The sequence below is a fragment of the Phaenicophaeus curvirostris genome, chromosome 5 (genome assembly GCF_032191515.1).
Source record: "Phaenicophaeus curvirostris isolate KB17595 chromosome 5, BPBGC_Pcur_1.0, whole genome shotgun sequence".
NCBI lineage: Eukaryota > Metazoa > Chordata > Aves > Cuculiformes > Cuculidae > Phaenicophaeus > Phaenicophaeus curvirostris.
The window spans coordinates 45,623,764-45,646,317 of NC_091396.1; the positions used below are offsets into that span (position 1 = coordinate 45,623,764).

The 22,554-nt window shown below is 53.4% G+C and overlaps 1 protein-coding gene across 1 annotated transcript; it reads right to left on the reverse strand.

Moving 5' to 3' along the window:
- Positions 1-1,278: 1,278 nt before the first annotated feature.
- On the reverse strand, positions 1,279-21,331 carry ISM2 (isthmin 2). Its single transcript, XM_069858522.1, has 6 exons — positions 21,194-21,331; positions 6,875-7,135; positions 6,028-6,379; positions 5,076-5,216; positions 4,062-4,139; positions 1,279-3,566 (listed from the first exon to the last, which is right to left on the reverse strand). Exons 1-6 carry the CDS (start codon positions 21,329-21,331, stop codon positions 3,049-3,051), a joined length of 1,488 nt encoding a protein of 495 aa, XP_069714623.1. The 3' UTR covers positions 1,279-3,048.
- Positions 21,332-22,554: the final 1,223 nt, after the last annotated feature.

The window sequence follows — 22,554 nt, forward strand, 5'->3', positions numbered from 1 at the left end:
CTGGAAAGCTCTGCAAATCCCCTTGCTATCATTAGCTGTTGGCTCTGGAGGTGGTTTGCCAAACCAGTTCTCCAGCTAGGATGATGCTGGGTTTTATTTTTCACCCACTCCCATGCTCAGCACCTGCTTAAAGCAGCGTGCTGGTCTATGGTTGGCCAGTACCCAGCTCTGGCCAGGCTAAGCATGGAATAAAACCTGGGGTCATGGCTGAGGCACAGGAAAAGCATTTGTTTCCCAGCACTGACACTGAAAGTCTTCTCAGGAGGTTTCCTATACATACCCCATGGCAGTGGGCTCTGGATGGTCTCTGTTAGCTGTGATTCTTGCAGACAGAGACCAAATGCAAATACTAAAGGAAGGAAGCAAAGCCACCAGGGTCTCTGCAGTACAGCTGGGGGTGGGGACCCCAAAACATGTAGCATTCAAGGTAGCGTGAGCCCTCTCAACCAAAACAAATAGCAACATAGGCTTCAGTCCCAAATGAATGACCCCAGCAACACATACACATATAAAGTGCTTTATTGCAGCATCAGAATAAAGAATTCTTCTCTATGAAATTTTGTAGGAATAAAAAACTTTTTATATATATTATATGTAAAATCCAATAAAATTTAGGAGTGGAAGCTTAGAGATTCAACACTTAAATAGCAGTGGGCTGGGCAGAATCTTTGATGGGCTATAGATGCTTGCTAAATGTCCACTTTTCTCATGGTGCCCTGCAAAGCATTACAGTGTCTAAGGTGCTGGTGTAAGGAACTTCCTTGTTCTGCTTCTTGTTTCTCGTGCTCCAGTTCATGCCTACATTGTTCAAACCATAGAAACAGCAAACAGCCACTCAACTTTCAACCAGCTTTTCAGGGCAGGGGCCGGAACTGGATGCAAGAAATTTTTCTACTTGCCCTTGAATGAAAACTCCATTTAGTAGGTAAACTAGTTTCCTTTTTTGGGGTTAGACTGGTTGACATAGCCAGTATAAAGAGGAAAAGGGTGCAAATCCTGGGTAACAGTCCTTATTACAAGAACACTTCCTCAGAGAGAAGCCAGTCTTACAAATTAGCTGAGCTTTTGAAAGTCTCTTTCAAGAAAAGCTGTTTGCAGAGGTCCTGGTCCCACATGTGGGTCCAATACTGGATACTAGGTACATTTAACAGGAAGTTGTTTTAAAGAAGTCCATGCAGTGATGGTAAATAACCTCCTCTGAGTGCCTGCTGATATTAATGATGACATATGGACAGTGGCTGCCATAGCACCCATAACTGGAGTCTGGCGATATGAGTGTGGAATAATATCAGTGATAACTTAAATAATACTGTTTTTTTTTACCTGCAATGAAGTCTTAGGCACTGATGACCAAGGATGCAATGTTCTATCGCTAACCAAGGCAGAAAGATCAACATACACTCAATGTATGTAAATCAATCTCAGAAAGATTGCCTAAAGAGCTATCAGGCCACAGCTATTCACTGGCCCTGGAGAAAGCTCCTACAAGAAGGACAAGACCCAGCACAGGACAGTCAACAAACAGCCTCTGTACTCTGATATTTTTTTGTCCAACAGTGTCCTGCGGAAAAACACAGAGTAGCCAACAGCCTTAGGTGAAACCTCTAGTCTAAAAATGACTCCATTCTTCTTTATGTGTGCTTGACTAGTTCTTTTATTTTCTTTGATGTATAAAATTTTCTAAATAAAAGCTATGAAAAGTTTCTGCCAGGTTCAGCAAGTGAATGTCCAAGGATAAAGGTGCTCAGCCTAGTTTCTCTTCAGGAAACTTGGGAGCTCCCAAAATATGCTGGGAGAAACTGCCATGGACTTGTAAGAAGCTGAATAAAACCTAGGCATGACCAAAGTGCTAACAGAGCACATCATGATCTATGATCTGCAGACACCAGGTATTGACATTATTAGCACATGTGCATCTTCTTCCACATGTGCTCACCTGGCCAGGCATTGAGCCTGAGGAACACAGGGTGCACCCGTGACTCGCCTTCTCTGGGCTGCCTCTCGCTGTGGACTTGGGCAGACACAGCATGGAGCAGGGCCTCAGGCCAGCAGCAGACCAGAAAGGGACAACGCTGAGTTCTCCCAGTGGTGCCTGACTTGTTCCCATCTCCATGGAGAACTTGGCTTACTGATTTTTCTTGTCTCCAGCAACAGCACAAGCACTGGCTGATCTGCCTCCTGCCCCTGGGAGGGCTGTGGGTGGGAAATGCAGGACTTTCTGCTGGGCTGTGTCACGAGTGCTCCCGAGCACTGAAACCCACTGGAGGGCTGCTGGGGAGCTGAGGCATAGAGGTGGGCTGGTGGTGGGACTTGGATGGGTGCTGCCACCCTGCTTTCCCAAGCACTGAGGCAGAGGGGCTGAAATGCAGAGGTGGTGATCCCCTGGTACTGACCACCTCTGAGGTCTCCCCACACCTGGCTTTGGCACCCAGTGTTCCCTTTCACAGCCAAACCATGGAGACAATCTTGCCAAGGGAGCACAGGCGGCCAGTCTCCTCCTGCCCTACACACTCCTGGACCCATGAAACCCTACTAAGCCTCTCCCTGCCCCTTCCCAACCATGCATGTAAAACCCCAAGGAGAGGGGAGGTCCCACTCTGCACCATGGCTGGGACAGCCCTGTCCCTCCCTAGGAGGACTCACTCCCAGATTCAGAAGCAAACCAGCATGTGCCGGGGCAAGTGTACAGGCAAGAGCAGCAGCTCTGCCTGCAGCAGGCCAGCTCCTCAGACACGGCATGAAGCCAGCAGGAGCTGAGGTCATTTCACCCTACAGACGCTCAGCTTTCAGGTTGCATTGAAAGATCGTAGAGAATAAAAGCAGACAGGAGCATCTCCCTGTTCCCTTTATGCCTCCCATCCCCTGTGACTCCCCACGCGCCAGCCCAGGCATCCCAGAGTGCAGACTGCCCTGGGTGGCACGGCAGGGATTGCACCGCAACAACCTCCAGCGCCCTTGGAAATTCCCATGAGCAGGGTGAGGGCTCCCAGCAGGCTGGGCCAGGGTGGGAGCCAGCGGTGGCCATGGCTCCGCTGAGTGTGGCTGCGGCTAGTACTCCTTGGCCTCCTGCAGCTGGGATTGGTACTCCTCCTCAGCGGGGTTGTCAGCGCACCGGCGCCCGTTGTTCGGGGGCCGGATGGCATGGTAACGGCTCCAGTCGCCCTTGCAGAGGATCCAGGGCAGCATGTCCACCTTGTAGTGCAGCTCTGGGGAGAACTCAGTGCTGATGAGGTTGGGGACGCCGGCTCCCTTGCCACGGGTGATGAGGCGGGTGTGCTCGTCGTAACAGCAGTGCTGGGCTGCCAGGGTGGTGCTGTCGAGGGAGAGCATGGAGCGCAGGCAGAAACGTGCTGTTGGCTTGTAGATGTCCAGGCGCTCCTTGGGGCCACTGGCATCCCGCCATCGGAAGCTCTTGCCCTGTAACTCATCCCGCAGGTTGACGGCACTGTAGACAGCCTCCAGCGGGTAGGAGCAGGGGCAGCTGGGCAGGTCTGTCAGCACCTTGCTCAGGTACTTGGTGAGGAAGTCGCTCTTGCAGTTCAGCCACTTCTCACAGCTGTCCACCTCTAGGGGGGGAGGCACACACACGCTATACCCAGCTGGCATTTGCCTGCGGCCTTGCCAGCATCACTAGCAGAGCCTGCAACAGCCAGGCAGGAGCAGCCAGGCTCCTGGGATGAGCTGGAGCCAAGCTGCACCCCTGAGGCAGTGACAGAAAGAAGGGGTTTTGTGCTGGGGCAGAGCTGCCCCTCGCAAGGGTCTGCCTGGGGCACCCATCGCTGCAAGGGCTGGGCTGGCAGCTTACCCCCATGGGAGAGGGCATATGGCTGGCTGGCTTCAGCCACTGCACCATAAAGCAGGACTGTGTTGTACCAGGGCCGTGGGAGGAAAAGGGTTTCCCAGGATGACTGCTGAAGCCGGCACTTGGCAGTCGCTCGGATGACTTAGGTGCGGACAGCAGAGGTGGGAGCCCTTGGCAGAGCCCTCCCCATCAGCCAGCTACACCCCCCCGTGGGGCTCGGCGCTAAAGCCCCCAGTGCAAGGCAGAGGCAGAGGCTGACCTGAGTTGAACAGCTCTGTGGTGTTGTAACTTTTGAAAGGTGTCTCCTCTGTAGGGAAGACCATTTCCCTCTCTGCTCCTTGAGGGGGGAAAGAGAAAACAAAGAGCCAAGATGAACACCAGGAGGAGTGATGTGTTTTTTACCTCCATAAGGGCACCAGACACCACCCATCTTCCACCCACAATCCCAACAGTGCTTTGGCAACACAGCCCTGTGCCTGGAAGGAAGGGCCAGCAGCAAGACATGCAGGACAAACTTGCCCAAGGCTATGGGTTATGCAAATACCAGTGCATGAAGCCAACTCCCAACATGCCTCAGGAGAGAATTTCAAGGTCCCAGCGTGAGAGAGGTACAAGGAGTCACACACTGAGCTGGACACCAGCTCTACCACCCTTTGGCACCACATAACTGCCTGGAGAGCCATAAAGCCACATCAGAGCTTCTTCGTGTAAACAAACCCCTCATGATCATTAGCCCAGATCACATGAAACATATGAAGAATGTTTGAGGGAACTGAGGTTGTTTAGTCTGGAGAAAAGGAGGCTGAGGGGAGACCTTCTCCTCTTTACAACTAACTGAAAGGAGGTTGTAGCAAGACAAGTTGTTGGAATCTTCTTTCAAGTAACAAGTGATAGGATGAGGAAATGGCCTCAAGTTGCATTAGGGGAGGTTTTACACTGGACATTAGGAAAAATTTCTTCAACAAAAGGGTTGTCAAGCACTGGAACGGGCTGCCCAGGGAAGTGGTGAAGTCACCATCCCTGGAGCTGTTTAACAGATGCATAGATGTGGTGCTTAGGGACATGGTTTAGTGGTAAAGTTGGAGTGTTACATTTACATTTGGACTTCATGATCTTAAAGGTCTTTTCCAACCTAAATGGTTCGGTTCGGTTCGGTTCTGTTCTATTCTAATCTAGTCTAGTCTATGCCTTGAAGAACAAGCAACACCTAGCCAGCAGCAACGGGGGATCAGCCCACATCGGGTCAATGTCCAAGCAGTGGCTGAGGGCTCACCAGGGCAGTGTGGCAGGTCACAAGTCCTTGACTCTGTTGCTGTGCAGGCATAGCCACAGGACCGGGTCCTCTTCTGGTTGCCACTGCCACAAGTGATGCTGCAAGGAGACCAAGGGCTCCACTCTTCCTCATCTTCATAGTCTGTGCACGACAGGAGAGAGACAGAAAGTGGTGGACCTCAGCAAAGCCTCAGCAGAAGGGGAGCAAGAAGCCACCCAGGACCTCTGCCTTGTCCTTGGGATGTCCTTTACAGGGATACAGGGCCAGTGCTGCCCAGGGCACACAAAGGTGCCTAACCACGTGATGTCAAAGGCCAACCCTGTCCTCACTGGCAACTCCAGAAAGCAGCCCCTGAGCAAAGGCTCTCATTCTCACAGCCGTGCGCATGGTCATACCAACCCTGAGAGGTACCACTGCCCACCCTCACCAAACCTGCCCGATGCACTGGCCATGAAGCATCATGTGTTAGCAAAGGTTGACTGGTTTTGGGCTGCAGGAGGGAGTTGCTGCGGTGCCCCAGCCTGTCTGCTTACTGGCACCTGCAATCCAGCTCTCTACCTCTCCCCTCCTGGGGTGTATCCTGGGCTGTGGCAAAGGATTTTGGCATTGGTGTCACTACAGAGACCTGAGTCAGTGGCAGCAGCACTTGCCATTTAACTTCTACACTGTATTTCTTATCCAAGCCATGCCTTCACTACAGTCCATACTCCAGTGTGACAACATGCAAGGGTAATTCCCACTGGGGTGCTGGCATGTCTGGCTGCTGGCAACCCCAGCCAGTTGTGGGCCTTGCTCCTTGGCATGCTCCCTTATTTTGAAGTTGGAGCTGAGCACCAGTGCATGCTGTGATCCTTGGTGCTCTGCAAGCAGCAAGACAGAGCTCTGGGTCAGGCAGGGCAGGGGAGGGCAGGACCACTCTACAGGGCAGCTGCATGCACCCAGTAAAACTCACCATAATTATATTTTTCCTTAAAGATCCAGTTCTTCTGCGCTGGCCACTGCTGGTCCCAGTCACCTCCCACTCCACTGAGCATGGCCTCCTCCTCCTCATACTCTGCTGTGTAATCTTCCTCCTCTTCCTCTTCCCCATCTCCTACATCTAGGTTGTCATCTTCCTCTTCCTCCTCCTCCTCTTCCTCTTCCTCCTCCTCCTCAGCGGGGTCAGTGTATTCCCAGAAGAGGGGCCAGAAGAGGTCCTTGTGGGACAACCACTCAGAGGATGTCACGGACCAATCATTGCTTGTCTCTTTCAACAAGTCCATTTCCATCTCGGCCTGAGGATCATCCACCACTTCAATAGTCACCTGTAGGCCAGATATGAGGCAGGGCAGTGAGCTGGGGCAAAGTCCTGGGACAAACTTACCAACCCCTCACACCAGTTCCCAGCCTGAGAGGTCAGAGATGCTATGGGCTACAGAACCAGAAGTGCAAGAGGTCTCGCCTCATCCCAAGGGACTGAGATGGGGCAGAGTGGGAGACACACGAGGTCTGGTGGTCACCTACAGGGACCAACACCACCCTCAGAAACTGAGAGGTCACCTCTGTAGGAGCATTTGCTCCTGCACTATGGAGAGGGGCTGGGGGGAGGTGTGTGAGGAAAAGGCCATAAGCAAATTTCTCTCGCAAGGAGCTTGTCTGTGCCAGATATTTGCATCTGGTAGTTACCAAGAAGATAGACAGCAAGGGCCACACAGACCCCGCTCATGAGATCTTTCCTCTTAGGGAACCAAGTAAGGCTGGGGAGCACGTGCAGCGCTCACCCGCATCCCCTCCACTGCCTGCCCAGACCTGCTTCCCACCTGGATGTTGGGGTTCTGGGCGCTCAGGTCCACGTTGGCCAGCCCCGGCAAGCTCTGCAGGTCCAGCACAAAGGGCAGGCTCTCCTCACGGCTAGTGCTACTGCGGTGGGGCACCACTGGGTTCCTGGTAGCCTGCTGAGCCACCCCACGGCGCCTGTGCCGCCGTAGGCCAGCCTGCCCAGTTCGCCTCAGCCCCCGTGCCTTGCCTGATGGTGGCAGCTCTTCATCCCCTGCCGAATGGGGGCTGGATGAGGCAGAGACCTGGAGAAGGAAAAGGCAGTGAAGACATTTCCCAAGGGTGGTTGTGCAGGGAGCAAACCACTGTCCAGCAAAGAGGACTCTGGACTCCTGCACCTAATATAGCTCCTCCATCTCATTTTATTGCAGCATCAAGGCAGCCATTAACATGTTAATTAATCAAGTTAATAGCCAGTGACCTGAGCTGTCTCAGGACTTGGCCCCACAGCACCTGAACAACCTACAGGTCTATTCAGGCTTCCCATCCCCGCGACCACCCTCTCTGCACCCCGCTGCTGTCCTATTGCCCATTTTGCCTGGCTTTCTGCTTCTCATTCTCCCATTTTGGCTACCACTTGGTCCTTGGAGTTGGGTAATGGCAAGGGCTGCTTCTGGTCACAGAGTCACCAGAGCTCACATTTAATAATTTTATGGATTTTTATATAAAAGTTTATAACACGGGCTTCATGACAAGAGAGAAAACCTCATCTAAACAAATTATTCTGTGGTGTCAGTATTGAGGAGATGACTTCATGCAACACAGATTTAATTAAGATTTCAGATGCTGCCAAAAGGCTAACACAAGGAGGGAAAGAAACTGCTGGTAGATATAACTGATTGATAGGAATGGTTAGACTTGATGATCTGGTAGGTCTTTTCCAACCTGGTGATTCTATGATTCTATAACCCAGCTACGTTTATCTGTTTGGGAAAGGGAAGATGCCCAGCTGAGCAGGACAACAAAATTTACTTGCCAGTGCTGCCAGTGGCTCTAACCACTGTTGCTGCGGCGGCGGCATGTGGTGCTTGGCCAGGCCTGCCCAGGAGGTGCAGGGGGAGCAGGCAGGAAGCCTCGCCGGGGCGGCAGTGCCAGCTGGCTGAGGGCATGAGGAGGCAGCCAACAAACCCTGCCAAACTGCTGGGCTCGCATCAAGTTCCCACGTTCCTCATCCCCGTGCCTGGTGCACGCTGGCATGAAAAAGCGCAAGTCAAAGGGCCAGCAGGCTCCAGTGCACCCAAGAAACCGGAGATGGGGAACAACTGGCAACTGCCCCGCAGCATGGGCTGTCCCTAGGAAGTTCTGGGGGGCCCCGCAGCTCGAGCAGAGGTGTCCGAACCCCCAGCATCTCCACCAGTGGCTGCTTATTTCTGGCTGCCCAGCTGAAACCTGCTTTTGTTCCCATGCTTTTGCCCTTCACATCAGCCCAGCGGAGAGCTGCAGGATTAACGAAAAGAGCGGCGTGCCCCCTCCCCACGGGGATGGGATGCAGAGAGGCATTTCTACCTGCAATTAGAGCCAGATGGTTTGGGGAAGGACTCCCCTCCCTTTCATCCTGATCACTGGAGCACTTCAAAGGCAGCTGAAGCCCGGCCAGGCTCTCATGAGCGCACACAGCCTGTCCCCAGCCCTGTGCCCGCACATCAAAGCCCCCGCGTCCCCCTCCCGGTCCCCGGGGGGAGGGAAAAGAGCAGCAGGGACGCTGCTGGTCCCTTGTCTGCTGCCCAGAGCAGGCTGGACACAGGGAATAGCTGGTGACAGACTTCACCAGATGGGCCCAGGGAAAAGGGGGCTGCGGGAATGAGGGAGCCTGTGCTGCCCAGCGAGAACACTGGGGGCTCACTCCTCTCCCTGGCTGGAGGGCTCTCATGAGAGCAAACTCGAGCACAGACAGACCCCTTTTGCCTGCACCTTCCCCTTCCAGCTCCCTTTGCCCCTGTAAAAACCACAACGGTTCTGGGAAGGCTGCCGGGCTCTGCCCCAGGCATCCCAGTGCTCTTCACCAGGTCTCCTCTTGTGCCCTGGGACTCCATGGCAGGGAACAAGGAGGAGCCCAGGCAGGGTAGAAGCACCAAGGGGGATCGCACCCGCAAACCTGACTGTGTCCCGGTGCTGGCTGCATGCCGCTGCCCGCTGGTAACTCGGTTTGCTGCCAGCTGCGCGTGCCCAACACAACCCCTGCACAAGGGGCTGCCAACAGCCCTGCCAGGCTGGCGCTCCTGCCTAATTTGTAATGAGCTTATTGGGGCTGGGTAAGCTTGTTTCACAGACAATTCAAATTTAATACACATGGAAAGTGAGGTCTCCTCTAGGAAAAAGATCTGAGCTCATCCAAGGACATCAGAGCAAGCAAGCCAGGGACAGACTCCAAGCCTCCAAACTTACACCCAGTGCCTAATTCAGATTTTACGCCCAAACAAGCTCAAGAAATTCACAGTACTGTTCCCACAGGGAAAATGTAAAACTGCCCCTGGGTAGCTGGCTGCAAGAGTGTAATAGGGTGGACAGAGCGTCACAGGGTGGACAGAGCTCCCAAATCTTACAGAAGCACAAAGACCCCAGGGGTGTCCAGCCTGGATGGCCCAGATTTCTTCAGCGACAAGTCACAGCACCGTACCACCCAATCCTTCCCTCCTGCTAGCATCTGCATTGCTTCAAGGCTTTGCTGGTTAAAATTTGTTCCTGCATCTGAAGATGTCCCTCCTGAGCAAGGTCCTGCTCAGGGCCCTGACTCAGCTGATCAAGCCATGGATTTTAGCAAGGTCCTATGAGGCCTGGTGCTCCCTCTGGGTTCGAGCATCCGTGGACCATGACCCTGATGGGCAGATGTGTCCTCTCCTTGTCACCAACGGGCTCCTGCCAGCCATGCAGGCAACTGCCCTAGAGGCTTGCACTCCTGCCACTCAACACCCACCCTCTCTTCTGCCCTGCCTAGGGAACAGCTCGATAAAGCCACCAAGCCTGGAACTAAGCCACTGCAGCACATCAGCAAAGCGAAGAGGAGAGCTGGCCTGTCTAGAGCGAAAATTCTACTCTCTCACTTTCCATGGAATGCTGCAAACCATCACAGAGCTAGCTGGTCACCAGCAGCTCCCTTGCGCTTCTGCTGCCAAGGAAGGATACTTGCCACCATGCCACAGAAGCAGAGAGCGCAGTGCCGGGAAGCCATCAATATCTTGCAGCTGAGCTCCAGCCTTCTCCTGCGACCACCCAGCACCAGGCAACGGAAAAAGCCGAAGGGGGATTTGCTACATCTCTTCCTGCATACACTTGGGATATCCCGCCTGGCTGGGAATAAGGGTTTCCAGGGCAAGAACACAAGAGAAATTCTGGGGCAGCACTCAGGAAAGAGCATGCACTTTCCATTGTCAAGACCATGTTTAGACTGAAGGCTACAAACAGGGTCAGGCCCACCTCCCTGCAGCCCAGGAACCCTTCCTACATAGTCCAGGCTCTCCCACATGTAGAACTGACCACCTAAACACCTTGGGGCACAAACTCAGCAAAGATGTCATGAAGAGCAAGGAACTCATCATCGATTCACCCCAGTGCTGTGCCTACTTTTTAAATAACACAGGTGACAGGGTGCATGGGAGAGGTGTGGGGAAAGGCCACACATCATTTCTTTAGAGACTAAAGGCTGTTATTTTCCCTTTTCTAGCCCATACACCTCTATTAAAATTGTTCAGAAATCTGAAGACGGTGAAGAGAGCAGCTGCAAAACCATTTCAAGGGATGGAAAGATTTTTCTAGTGAAAAACTTCTACAATTCAATTAATCTGTCATGTTAAAAAGTGAAAGCAACGACTTGATTTCCCAGTTCTTTAAAGCAATAATCCATCAGGCACCACAGACCCTAATCCAGAACAGAAACACACAGTAGGAACCAATGTATGTTGAGTCAAAGCCAGATAAATTCAACTGAGGAATAAGGATCATGGTCTTAACGCTGTAGATGATTAACCACGTGCTGCAGTTCTGACACAGAAAGTATTAGAGATGTGACACGTCAGATTCCACGGCAGTTTAAAACCTGAGAACATCAACAGACTAGTCCACGCATGATACTGCCCTTTGGGACACTGCGTTGCTGCCACCACAACCACAGGTACTTGTCCCTCCAACGTGTTCCTCAACATCTCCGTAGTCAAGTTGCCAGTGAACCCACTGTCAGTGCTCTTTGTAACTACACACATTGCTGAGCAGAGCTGCTTTTACTTACAGGGTCAAACCCAAGCCAAGTACATCTGAGGTAACCCCCCAGGCAGCAAAGCACTGCTGCAGCCTGGGCATCAGCCTGTGCATCAGTGCTGTGGAGAGTCTCTGGTATAGGATGAGTTCAGAGGATGCAGCTTCCATCCACGACTATCCTGAGCCAATTAGTGAGCACATAATCTTGTTCAGCCTGAACCAAAGAAACCTGTGCACACAGGAGTCAGATCAGAGGCAACCTTCAGGATGTGCTTTGGCCTTGTTAACATTGCAATGAAGAAAATGACACATTTGCTAAAGGCAGGCATCACACTGGGTTATAATTATAAGGAATGGGAGGGTTTTGTTACTTAAGCATTACTGCTTGTGTTAGGTTTCCTTTGAAAGTTTTACCACGCTCTACTGAAACAAGAACCCACCAGAACTACTGATCTGTTTCTGAATAGAGCTGAGTCTACAAAGCATCTTCCTATTCTTTCCCCCAAGCTCTCTCCAACCCTATTTTAAAATCTGTCCTGCCATTAGTTGCAAACTTGTCCAATTATGAATTAGCCAAGTACAAAATAGAAATCAGAACGCTTTTTTCTCTTTTTACTATAAAACTTTTTCTTCCATATTCACCTAATTGAGAAAGCTTTCAAAAAAAATTATGTTTGGACTGAAACCAGGCAGGAACAACTCAAGAGCAAGGTTTTATTAGAAAGCTATGGAAGCAGAGGGACGCTAGTTGATTGCTTCAGGAGGGAGGCCAGCCTGTCTAGGGGCAGCTTGGGGCTGTAGTTTGCAGGAGGGCTAAGGACAAGTTTTCACTGGTGGGACTAGAAAAAAGTGGAGGTTTTCCCAGTGCTGAAAAGCAGCACTGTTAGCACTCTTTACAATAAAGAAAGGTCGAACAGCAAGGTAATCAACAGGAACAAATGTAGCATCTCACCGCTGCCTCCCTCTGATAACCCTGGGCATTGATGACCCCACCACAGACACTGCTCAAATAGAAGGCTTTCTTTGCCCAGCTGGCTTAGACTGCTTTAGCCTCCTGAGGGCTGTATTTTGATCCTCCTGGCATATAATCCATCTAGCGGCACAGGCTTTCAGCCAGATGGAAAATCCACTGGATGCACATCAGGCAAGCGACTCCTGCTACTCATCAGAAACAGAAGCTCATCACCTGCTTAACGGATTTCCCAGGACTGTGACAAAACACAGTGTCCTTCTAGAGGTGTCAAGAGCTGTGTGGATACCTATGAGAAAACAGGGAAGGCAAAGATGCCACCCAGTCCCTGTTACTGTCTTTAACACCTCCCAAGCCACAATCCCAATGATCAGATACAACACCTTTAGATTTATAGGCAGGTGGTGTAGTGGAAGCCATCGCTCAGGGTTTTGATGGGTGAGCTCTGGAAGATCTGCCAGTAGACACCTCCAGCTGCCTCTCTCTCCTTCTGCCGTGGGTTACACTCCAGCCTGCAAAGGCACAAGTAACGAGCAGGATCACGATCTCCCAACTGCTCTACTCACTGGTCCACTTCAGGATAAACGAGCCCTTGAGTGCTGGTTTTGCTGGATTTGGTTTTGGTTTGTTTTTTTAAATAAAGACTCAAGACTCTCCCATTATGTTTTGGGAGGGCTCTGCAAGTGCCCATGGAACAGAGAAGGCACTTGGTCATCATTTGTGTGTGGGCAGATCCTGTTTATGACAGACCAGCAGGAGCCGGCACCAAGCTGTGGGCTGTGTAGATAATTATTATGCCCTCATGATTATAATTTCCATGCAGCTATCAAAATACTTCAGATTATATGGAATCATTCTCTTTCCTAACTAGCTTCATCCCAACTCTCTTTGGTCAGGAGCTGCAGGAGGCAGCATCAAAGGCTTTCCTCATTTATTTTCATGTCTCACATTTATTTACACATCCCACAATTGCGACAACCAATCTCAAAACTCTTTCCAAGGTTGATGACTCAGTTGCCTTCGAGGCAGAGCCAGCACTGGAGCAGAAGACACTGCAGCATGGAAAAGCAGCACCATGCAGCACCGCAAGGAGCAAGGACATGGCACAGATGACTTTGTGCAGGACTGTAAACAGGGTGGTTGGCCAGGCTGCTGTCAGTTCTCATCACCACGCATCCCTGTCAGCACAGCCCCTCTCATAGCAGCTGGCTCTCTTGCAGGTGCACCAAAGAGTAACGTGCCCATGGCATCCTCAGCCAACTCCTCAGGTCACTTGTGACATGAGGAGGACAAGTAAGAGCTCAGTGGCTTCACCTCTCACCATGCCTGGCTGTTGCCCTCCTCAGTGTTACATACAGGTGCTTATCTAACACAAATATCTTCTCCCTCTTTAACACTGAGATAAAAGATGTAAACCCCCCATTTTGCAGACAATTACTTGCCCCAGGTCTCTCAGGTAGCCTGTGGCATGGTGAGAGATAACGCAGGTCGCCCATGCTATACTTGAAGAAGGCTCTCAGGAAGGTCCCCCACAGCTCAGCTTTTCCTCCCCACTTGCTCCCCACACAGATGAACTGCACAAGCCTTGCAATGGAGGGGCTGGGGCATCTCGTTAGTATCAGTGACAAATTCCAGCACAGCAGCTGGGGCTATCCTCGCACTGTAGACTCTGCCCAAGCACACAGATCCAAGGGCTGACTCTTGCCAGGTGATGCCTGCCACAAGGAGCCCAGACAGTGGCAAGGCAGCTTCACCTCAGGAGGAAGGTACCCCGACACCTCTGCTGCAGCGAGGCCAGCAGGGAGCTGCTCAGACAGCTCAGACAGAGCAGCTGTACCAGTAGCGGGTATGGGAGCAGGGCCCCCGCAGGGACTGCACAGAGAGGTCTCCCAGAGAAGTGAACAGACACAGTTCCATACCCTTTGGTGCTCTCTGGCAAGTGCTCCTGCTAGAGCATATGTTTTCTGTTAACATAGTTGAGCTGTAATACACATAAGCTCTTAATGCACCAGACTGAGTTGCTGTTAACTTGTTCCAGCTCTAAACCCCATGTGCTTCAGTAACCATTAACTTGTTCCAGCTAATGATCCACATTTGTTAGCCTGCACACCGTAACCCTCCAATGGCTCCAGCTGCTGCTTCCTTCCCTGCCACAGCCCAGGCAAAACTGGAAAAGGAAAAATATAAATATAGCAAAGCAAGTGCAGGAATCTGGGGAACCAGAGCAATGGCAGCATTCCCCTGCCCTCCCAGCCTGCTAGAAGAGGTTGCAGTGGGAGGGGACAGGACAGGCAGGAGCACAGAGGCACCTGCTCCCTGTGTCCCATGCAACCCCCTGCGCAGGTAGAGGGGCAGGGAAGGCAGCCAACTGAACAGACGCGCATCCATCAGGGATCCTCTGAACAGCAGACTAAGCTAGACTTGGAGCATCTCTACGCTCTGCATGGGAAATGATCCAGACAGGAGTGCTGCATCTCAGCTTCCCAAAGGGGCACAACTCACAGCCAGCAGCCCCTGCTCCAAGTGTTTGGCTGCAGATCCCCAGCCTGGAGGCGAGCGTGTGTCCCGTCCCTAGCCCAGTGGCAGGATTTAATGACACCTGCACCTCGGTATGGGGTGGAGAAAGGGTCTGAGGGTAGGGATATCTTCCTCTCTGGCTCCAGTCTGTGTTGTTCATAAGCTTTTCTAAGACAGTCCCTGCTATTTCTAAGTGCCTCACCAAAAAACTACCACTTTTCTCCCCCCCGCTACCAGACGGAAGCCTAAGGCCTGCAGGGCTACAAAGGCAAGTCTGAAGTCAGAGAAGGGTAGGGCACATACAAACAGGGAGCCCCACTTCCCCATCATCTTATCCCCCAAATAACCCCTCCTCTTCCCTCTGGCGAGTCACTTCCCAGCAGGACCTCAGCTGTCACTGAAGAACCAGCCCTGAGGGTGGGCTCAGAGGTAGCTGAGATGCAATCCTGAGCGTGGGCAAAGCCAAGTTGACCCCAAGATGTTCACAGCACTTCTGGACAGCCCCACATCTCCTCCACTGGGGGCATGAGGGGGGCCACCCTGCCGATGCTCCCCAGGAGAGAAGAACTAGATGCTCCTTTAAGTGGGATCTCTGATTTTTAAGGAACAGCCAGTTTAACCATGTAATACCACTGCAGTGTTCCCTGTGAGGGGAAAGGGTGGGAGGGAAGAGTGGATTTGAAGACATCTGTACAACACTTTGTCTCGCTGAAGGTGCTGCATGGCACAGCATAGCTGGCCTCCCCTGGGATTCTGGTTGCGGTGGAAGCAGCTACAGGTAAAGGGAGAGCAGAAGGGGCAGCAGGAGGGAGCACCAAAGTGGTGGGGATGAGAGGACATCACAGCGAGGTAAAGACATGCCAACTCTGTGCTGGTGGGGCACCTCCTGCAACACCTCCCAGCCATCCCACAAATACTGTCTGCTTGCCCGGCAAACACCTTGGGGCTCTGCTGCCAGGGAAGAGCCAGGGCTGAGCCCCCAGGCTCACACTGCCAGGGTTGGGACGGAGGATGGATCAGATGAAGGGTACTGTACCCATGCCATGTGCCAGCCTCCTGATGTGATGGAAGCTTCCTTCGCTGCAGACACGTTCCCAGCCCTGCCTCACACCCCAAGTCCTGCACACTAGATAAGGTCTTGGCAGATCTAATCAATCAACAGCTCCTAATCCACAGAAACCCACCCCTCACCATCTCTTCCCAGCACACACAGGTGGCTCCTGGCTGTCTGCAGCTGGGTTCCCACCTTGCACCCACCCAGCAGTGCCAGACCAAAGTAAGGCAGAAATTTACTGTGTTTTGTGCCCTTTGAAGCCTTTGAAGGGGTGTACTTCCCTCCGGAGACTAAAACAACCTGCAGCCCAGGAAGAACTGGTGCCTTTCAGGCCAGTTCCACTTGGGACTAACAGGCAAGCAGGCCACCATCTTTTTGGTGTCTTCATCTCATAAATAATAAAATGAAATAATCTCATGACAGCTTCTCATACAAGCCCTAGGTGCCCCTCCCCACACTGGAACATGCAGAAACTGAATTGCTTGGATGTAGTACCACACGGGCTGACTTCTATGGCTGGGCATGTAAAAGCATCTGACAGCCCAGTGAAGGTTTCCTGTAAAAACGGTCTACTAGGAAAAAAAATGAAACACAAACCCCCCCAACAAATTCCTTGCGCTTTTGCAAGCTTTTGTCTTAAATGGAAACATTTTCACACTGAAACATAGCTGCTTCTTGGCTACAGGCTCTGGCGTTTCACACAAACCCCAAGCCTCTGGCTGACGACATTTGCTTTGGAGGAGCTGGACAGCAGAAGCCACCTTGCTGTCACGACTGTAGCTCAGATGCTCCTCAGGCTTCCCTGTGGGAAGCGTGCGGGCATCTTGTTCCAGGGGTTATTCTGAGTGGAAGGCTATTTATTGATACAATGGAAGACTGAAGGTCCCTGGTTTGCGCTCCCTACCTCTAAGGCACTGACAAGAGGAAAGCACACTGCCTCCATCAACTCCCTCTGCTCGCAGGGATCACAGCAAGAGGCAGGATCAGTCCTCAGCCTGCCTGTCTTTAGGGGCCAGATCTGTAAACGCTGCCGGACTCTTTTGGAAACCTAGAGAGAGGGTTGGGCAATGCCCCGTGGAGCGATTTATACCTAATCTTTTCCCCTTACATGTGCCTTTTACAGGAATCCCTTTGATTGTGACAATGGGAAGGCAGCAGACCTATTTGTGCAGTGAAAAGGGAAGAAGCCCCCTCGTCGGGCAGCTTCCCTACACCCGGCTCCCCTTTGTTTCTGTTCCTGCCTCAGCCCCAGGGCGGGAGGGTTTTCAACTGTGTTGACTAAGATAATTTGGCACATCTCAAAAGGAAATTCGCTACAAAGGGCGAAGTCCCTCCCTGCGCACAAAGAGCCCCTTTCAGAGCGGAAGGATGCTTCAGTGCACGTTTTGTAGCCACAAATCCGACCTCAGCCAAGGACAAAGCCAGGGACAAGAACGCTTAATTGCTGAAGAAATGAAAAGGTAAAAAGCACATCCGCAAGCCAAATGACTCTGCTACTGACACAGCCCGCAGTGGGGGCTCTGGCTGGGCAGGCAGCCGGCCCCGAGTCCGAGGGGTCCCCGGGCAGGGCAGACGCGGGTGACACTGCAAAGCGCTGGGGAGATGAGAGCCTCCTCTTAGCCACACAGACCCGGGGGAGCCCAGAGGGACCAGGAGCTGGCGGGAGGCACCCAGGCGGCTCCCGCAGACCCGCAGAGGCAGGAGCCGAGCCGGGGCTCCCCCCAGCCCATCACCCCGGTGCTCTCCCCGGGCGCTGTGCCTAGGCTCTATTAGGGCTCCCAAATGATGGGAGTAGCCTGACTTACAGTCTCCTGACAAACTCCGCTCAAGCCCAGCCGATGTTTCCTTTTCACGCTTTTTATTCAGCACAGCCACGCCACACGTCGCCTCGGAGCTCCTTTACCGGTGTCCCCAGCCAGGCATCACGCCACTGTTGTGCATTTAATTCTTAAACATCCCTCTGCACTCAGACTCCCCCCCCCACAGGGCAGGTCGATGTAAATCAAGACTGCCACCAATAATTTTTAATCGGCAAGTAAAACATCTTGGTGTAGACCTTCACTTTTAAATGTATTTTGCCACTGCTACTCTCGCTGCCTGATGTAACCACTAAATAATAAGTAGTGTTGTTCTTAATTTCCTTAACTCTTAGGGCCTTGGAGCCAGTCCTACCAGGCGCAGTACAAGGCACCGATCTGCAGCCACCTACAGCCCTTACGCTACACTCCTCGGTTATCTCTTATCGCAGATGCCAGATTTGCTTTGCTCGCAGCCTCAGACCAGGGGAACCCCAACAGCAAGCTCCAGCCTGGATCTTCACACCCTGCCCCAGCCCCACAGGAACCCCCCCAGGTGTCTCAGGGAGCTCTTGCCCTGCTCTCTCTAAGCGGCTCCCTCCTGCGAAGAAGCACCTGCCGAGCCCCCACCAAGCCCACTGGAGCTGGGCTGGGTAGTTTGGACCCTTCATGGAACCCTGCTGCCTTGCTTTGCTTTGCCATAGCCACCCCATCACCATTACTGCTGGTACTACTATTTCTATATGCAGCTATTGCAGTGGTTCTGTCAGTTCACACAGATCTAATAACTTCTAATGTTTACATTTCTGCCATGTTAGAACATTAGCTATTTTCTATTTACTAGAAGACAACTGGAACCCATTGGTATCAGACAGAAAGAATCTAAACATTTACTAAAAATGCACAAAGTCAGTATTTTGAAATCTAGTGAGTTTATCAAAACATATTTTGCATTTAACCCCCCTGACTTCATAAATAAACAAAGCATTAAGCAATGTGATGAGCTGTCCCTTGACTCCACAAGGGACACGAGCTTTTCCAAGTATTCAGTTACCCAAACCTGAGGAGCCGCTGGCGGTGGTCAGCGCTTGGACCTGCCAAATTCGTGCCCATGTCAGATGTGATGTCAAATGTGATGCATTTAACCTGAAAAAGGGTTTTGAAAACCCTGCTGTACACCTGCCTGCTGCTTTAGAGCCTGCCTGCCTTCCCAAACGTACCCCAGAAGCCTCACAACTATCAGATACTGCCTCTTGGTAGTATTTCAGTCGCAGTTTGTAAAGAAAACATTCTGCCTTTTCAACTTATAGTCAAACAGACTGAAGAAATATAAAATGTTCTCACTACATCTGTTGCTTATGCTGGGCTCAAAGTAACTCAGGCAGAACTTTTCTGCACAGTATGACAGCTGAAAATATGTAAACTCAAGTGCTTGTTCCTTTGGTAACATCTGGAAGTAACAGATCCTAACTGAACTATAGGGGTTAGAGACATAGCAATAGGCTATTGCCCGAATAATCTGTTCCCTTTATCCTTTCTGCAATTAAAAGGGTTTCTAACTAAACAATCTGCTGAAAACCTTAAAGTTTTTAGTTTTTCTCAATTAGTCATTACAGCAGTGCAACTCTGAGGCTCAGCACCGATTCCCATTCAATTCTAAACCAAGGAAAAATGTTTGCTTTAAATAAAGATGCTAAATTAAAATAAGTCAAAGTTATGCAATTGCTTAATGGTTTTTATTGTCCATCTGTTATGCTCCATCATTTCCATTTTTCTCCTCCTGGCCCCCTTCATTCTACCCACATCTGTAGGGCATTACCCATACTGTAACCAATACTCCAGCTGTGGCTGCTCCGCTGCCATAGAGACAGGACCTATCAGTGCAGCAACAGGAACCATCTGTGTGTATGACCCAAAATCACTGCTGGGGTTTTTTTGTTGTTTTTTTTTTTTTAACCACCATACTGCTACGCTTGTGCTGTCTCTCTGCTTTACTTCAAACAGCCGGGCATGACTACTCCAAATTCTCCCCCACACACACCAGAAACAGAGGATTTCCTCCCAAAATGCAGCTAGAAGACACGTGCCAACACCTACCGCTCTCCCCCTGCCACATGCACTGTGCAGCCGGTGCCCCAGGAGGCAGGGTGTGCACAGCAGCACAAACAGACCCCCAGAGGAATCCATTCTCTGTCTTCTGCCTCGGTCCTAACCTCCACCCTCCAATCTTTGCCTACGTACTTCTTGTACGTTTGCATTTCCGCGAGAAGCAAAGGTCCCAGGGACAGAGGCTGTGCTGTCTAAGTGACGTATGTGATCCTTGGCTGGCTACACAACGCTCCCCATTCACAACCCTTCACAACTCGGGACTGACAGCAGCTTGCTCCACTTCCCAGCTTCCCGATGTATTTTAGAAGTCAGATAAAAAGGAGCCTGAGATTGTGTCGCAGGGTCCTGTGGTGGGGACCTGCACGGCTTCCCAACATGCAGTTTGCCCCTATCCTATGCTCCCTGCCACAGGGCTGCAACTTTCCTGGATTTCAAGCATAAATCCCTACTCCCTCTGCAGCCAGAGCCTGAGCGCACTCTGCCTGGCATTTGTCTGGTGAGCAAAGCGGCATCTATGTCTATGCTTGAAGTTTCACAAGCAACGTACAGCACCAACATGGTGTGACCAGTGCTACAGCAAGTAACAGCCCCAGCAGTCCTGTTTGCATCTGCTGAGCCCCCATCCCAGTCAAAACCATTACCAGGCTCGACTGGTGGTACCTGCCCAGATGCAGCCCGTGCCCTCTCCCGCCCATTGGCCAGGCTTTCCGTGCAGCAGATTGCTTCTTCACACTTGTTCCCTGGATTTCATGCTGAAATGGAGTTTAGCGCATCCAACAGGAGCAGTCAGTGTGATTTCTCCACAGAGAGCACCGCGTTTTGGCAATAACTAGCAGCACAGCACATCCCCATCGCTCATGACCTCCTCCGCCAACCTGACCGACCCCGCAGACCAAACCTGCTGCTTCCCACACCTGCAAGGGCTGAGCCGCTCTCACCCCCTCCTGCTCAACCTCCTCCCATCGCTGCTTCTTCCACTTTTCCCTTTCACCCACTTTTAGCAGCAGCGTTCTTTACAAAGGTATTTTTTTCAAACACAGGTCTACTGCCTGAACCGCTTTTTCTCCAGGGAACAGTTTCAAGATGGAAACAGCTCGTTTGAACCGTTCAGTCTTTCTTATTCAAACCCTTCTTCCCGTCACCTCCATCAGGTCCCACCAGTTGGTTCCCAGTCCGACCAGTCCCCGGGGCAGTTTCCCCTTCCAGGACCCAGCTCTGCTGCTCAGGCACCTGTCCGGGGGACGCGGGGAGCAGAGAGCGGGACGGCTCGGGAATCTGCCCCGGGCTCGTCCCAGCGGGAAGGAGGGACGGTGGCTGAAATCCCTCCCGCCTTCTGTTGGTGGCAGCGGAGCTTCGGAGCCTCCGGCAAAGCCACCGACCCCGCCGGTCCCGCGGCGGCACCGGCCTCTCCGGGCGCTGGGATCCCCCCGCGGCCCCCGCGACGCCAACACCCGGGGCCGCCCGAAAAACCCCGGAGGCCGGGAACGGGCTCTGCCCCTCAGCGGGCGAGGAATCAGCCCCGAGGAGCCACGGAACGGCGCTTCTCCCGCCCCCTCGGGGACGCGCGGCCGCCTCAGCCTTCCCGGGCACGGGACGGGGCTCCGGGGCCGAGGGGGGCTCGCCCCGGCGCCCTCCCGGCCCCCCGAGCCCGCCGAGCCCGCCTCACCTCCGCCGCCTTGGGGCTCCTGTCCCGGGGGCCGCCGCCGCGCCGCGTCCTCGCGGGCAGCGCCCTCCCCGCCGCCAGGAGCGTCGTCAGGAGGACGAAGCCGAGGAGAAGCGCGACTTTCCCCCTCGTCAGAGGCATCGCGCTCCCTCCCTCTCGCCCCACCTCGGGCAGGCGGCCCGGCAGCGCCCGCCCGCCGCGCCGCGGCAGCCGCCGGTCCCCGAGAAACCGCGGGGAGCGGGGAAAAATAACGAGAGCGGGAATAATACGGAAAATCTGGCGTCGGGGCGCGGGCGGGGATGCCGCAGGGTAACTCCCGGCGTGTGCGGGGAGAGGGCTTCGCCTCCCCACCCCCTCCCTAATCCTCCCGGCACTCCGATTTCTCGCCCTCCTCCTCCTCCTCCCCCCGAGCCGCCGCGCGGGGCTGCGGGCGCTGCCGGCCCCGGGGCCGCCGCCCGCTCCTCCCTCCCCGCCCCTCGCGGCCGCCGCATCGCCCGGCCCGGGGGCTCTTTGTTCGCCGCCGGGGGCGCCTCGACTCGCCTCGGCGGCGCCGGCCCCGCACCGGCCCCGGAGGAGGCTGCCGAGCCGCGGGAGGGAAGCTCCCGGCGCTCGGAATGAGTCTGCACGCTTTGATCTGCTCTCTCCCGCCCGGCGGCGCCTCCTCCGGCCCCCGCAGCCCGGCGGGGCTGTTCGCCGGGGGCTCGGGAGCATCTTTCCCGCGATCTCCGCAGGCGTTCGGCGGCCCGTGAAGGAATGATGAGGGAAAGGCGCCGAGAGCGGGATTTGCTGTGCGGCGCGGGCACGGACCTCGGCTGCCCGGCAGGGAAAGACCAAGTCTCGCGGTTCCAGGGCAGCCGGAGCGCAGCCCCCAGCTCACCGGGGCCCCTCGGCGCACCCGCAGCCGCCACCGGCCCCGAGCCTCCTTCTCCAGCACCGACATCTGGTTTGTGCAAACTTAGGCCTGAAATGAATGGGAGGAAACGTTTAGAACAAGCCCCAGACTGCAAGACAGATGTGAGGTCAAGAATCCCATGTGAGAGGGATCAAGAAGCCCTTTCAAACATCTTATTAGCAGCGTGACAGCCGGTGGGAATCCCAGCAGCCCGACTCCCGAGCGGAGCTAGAGCTACGGAGCCAGCGGGGCGCACCGCGCAGCAACAGCAGCCCCGCTGCATACCTGTCCCTCCACAACAGAACCAGCCTCTCCACGCTCTGCAGCTCCCCTACAAAGGACCCGAGGCTGGTAAGAGTCCAACTCACACACGAGGTTTCTTGGCACGGAGTCCAAGGCCTGAGGATGACACCGGCCTGAAGGAAAGGGAAGATGGTTTAGTCCCCCTAAGAGGGCAAAAGAAAAAAATCAA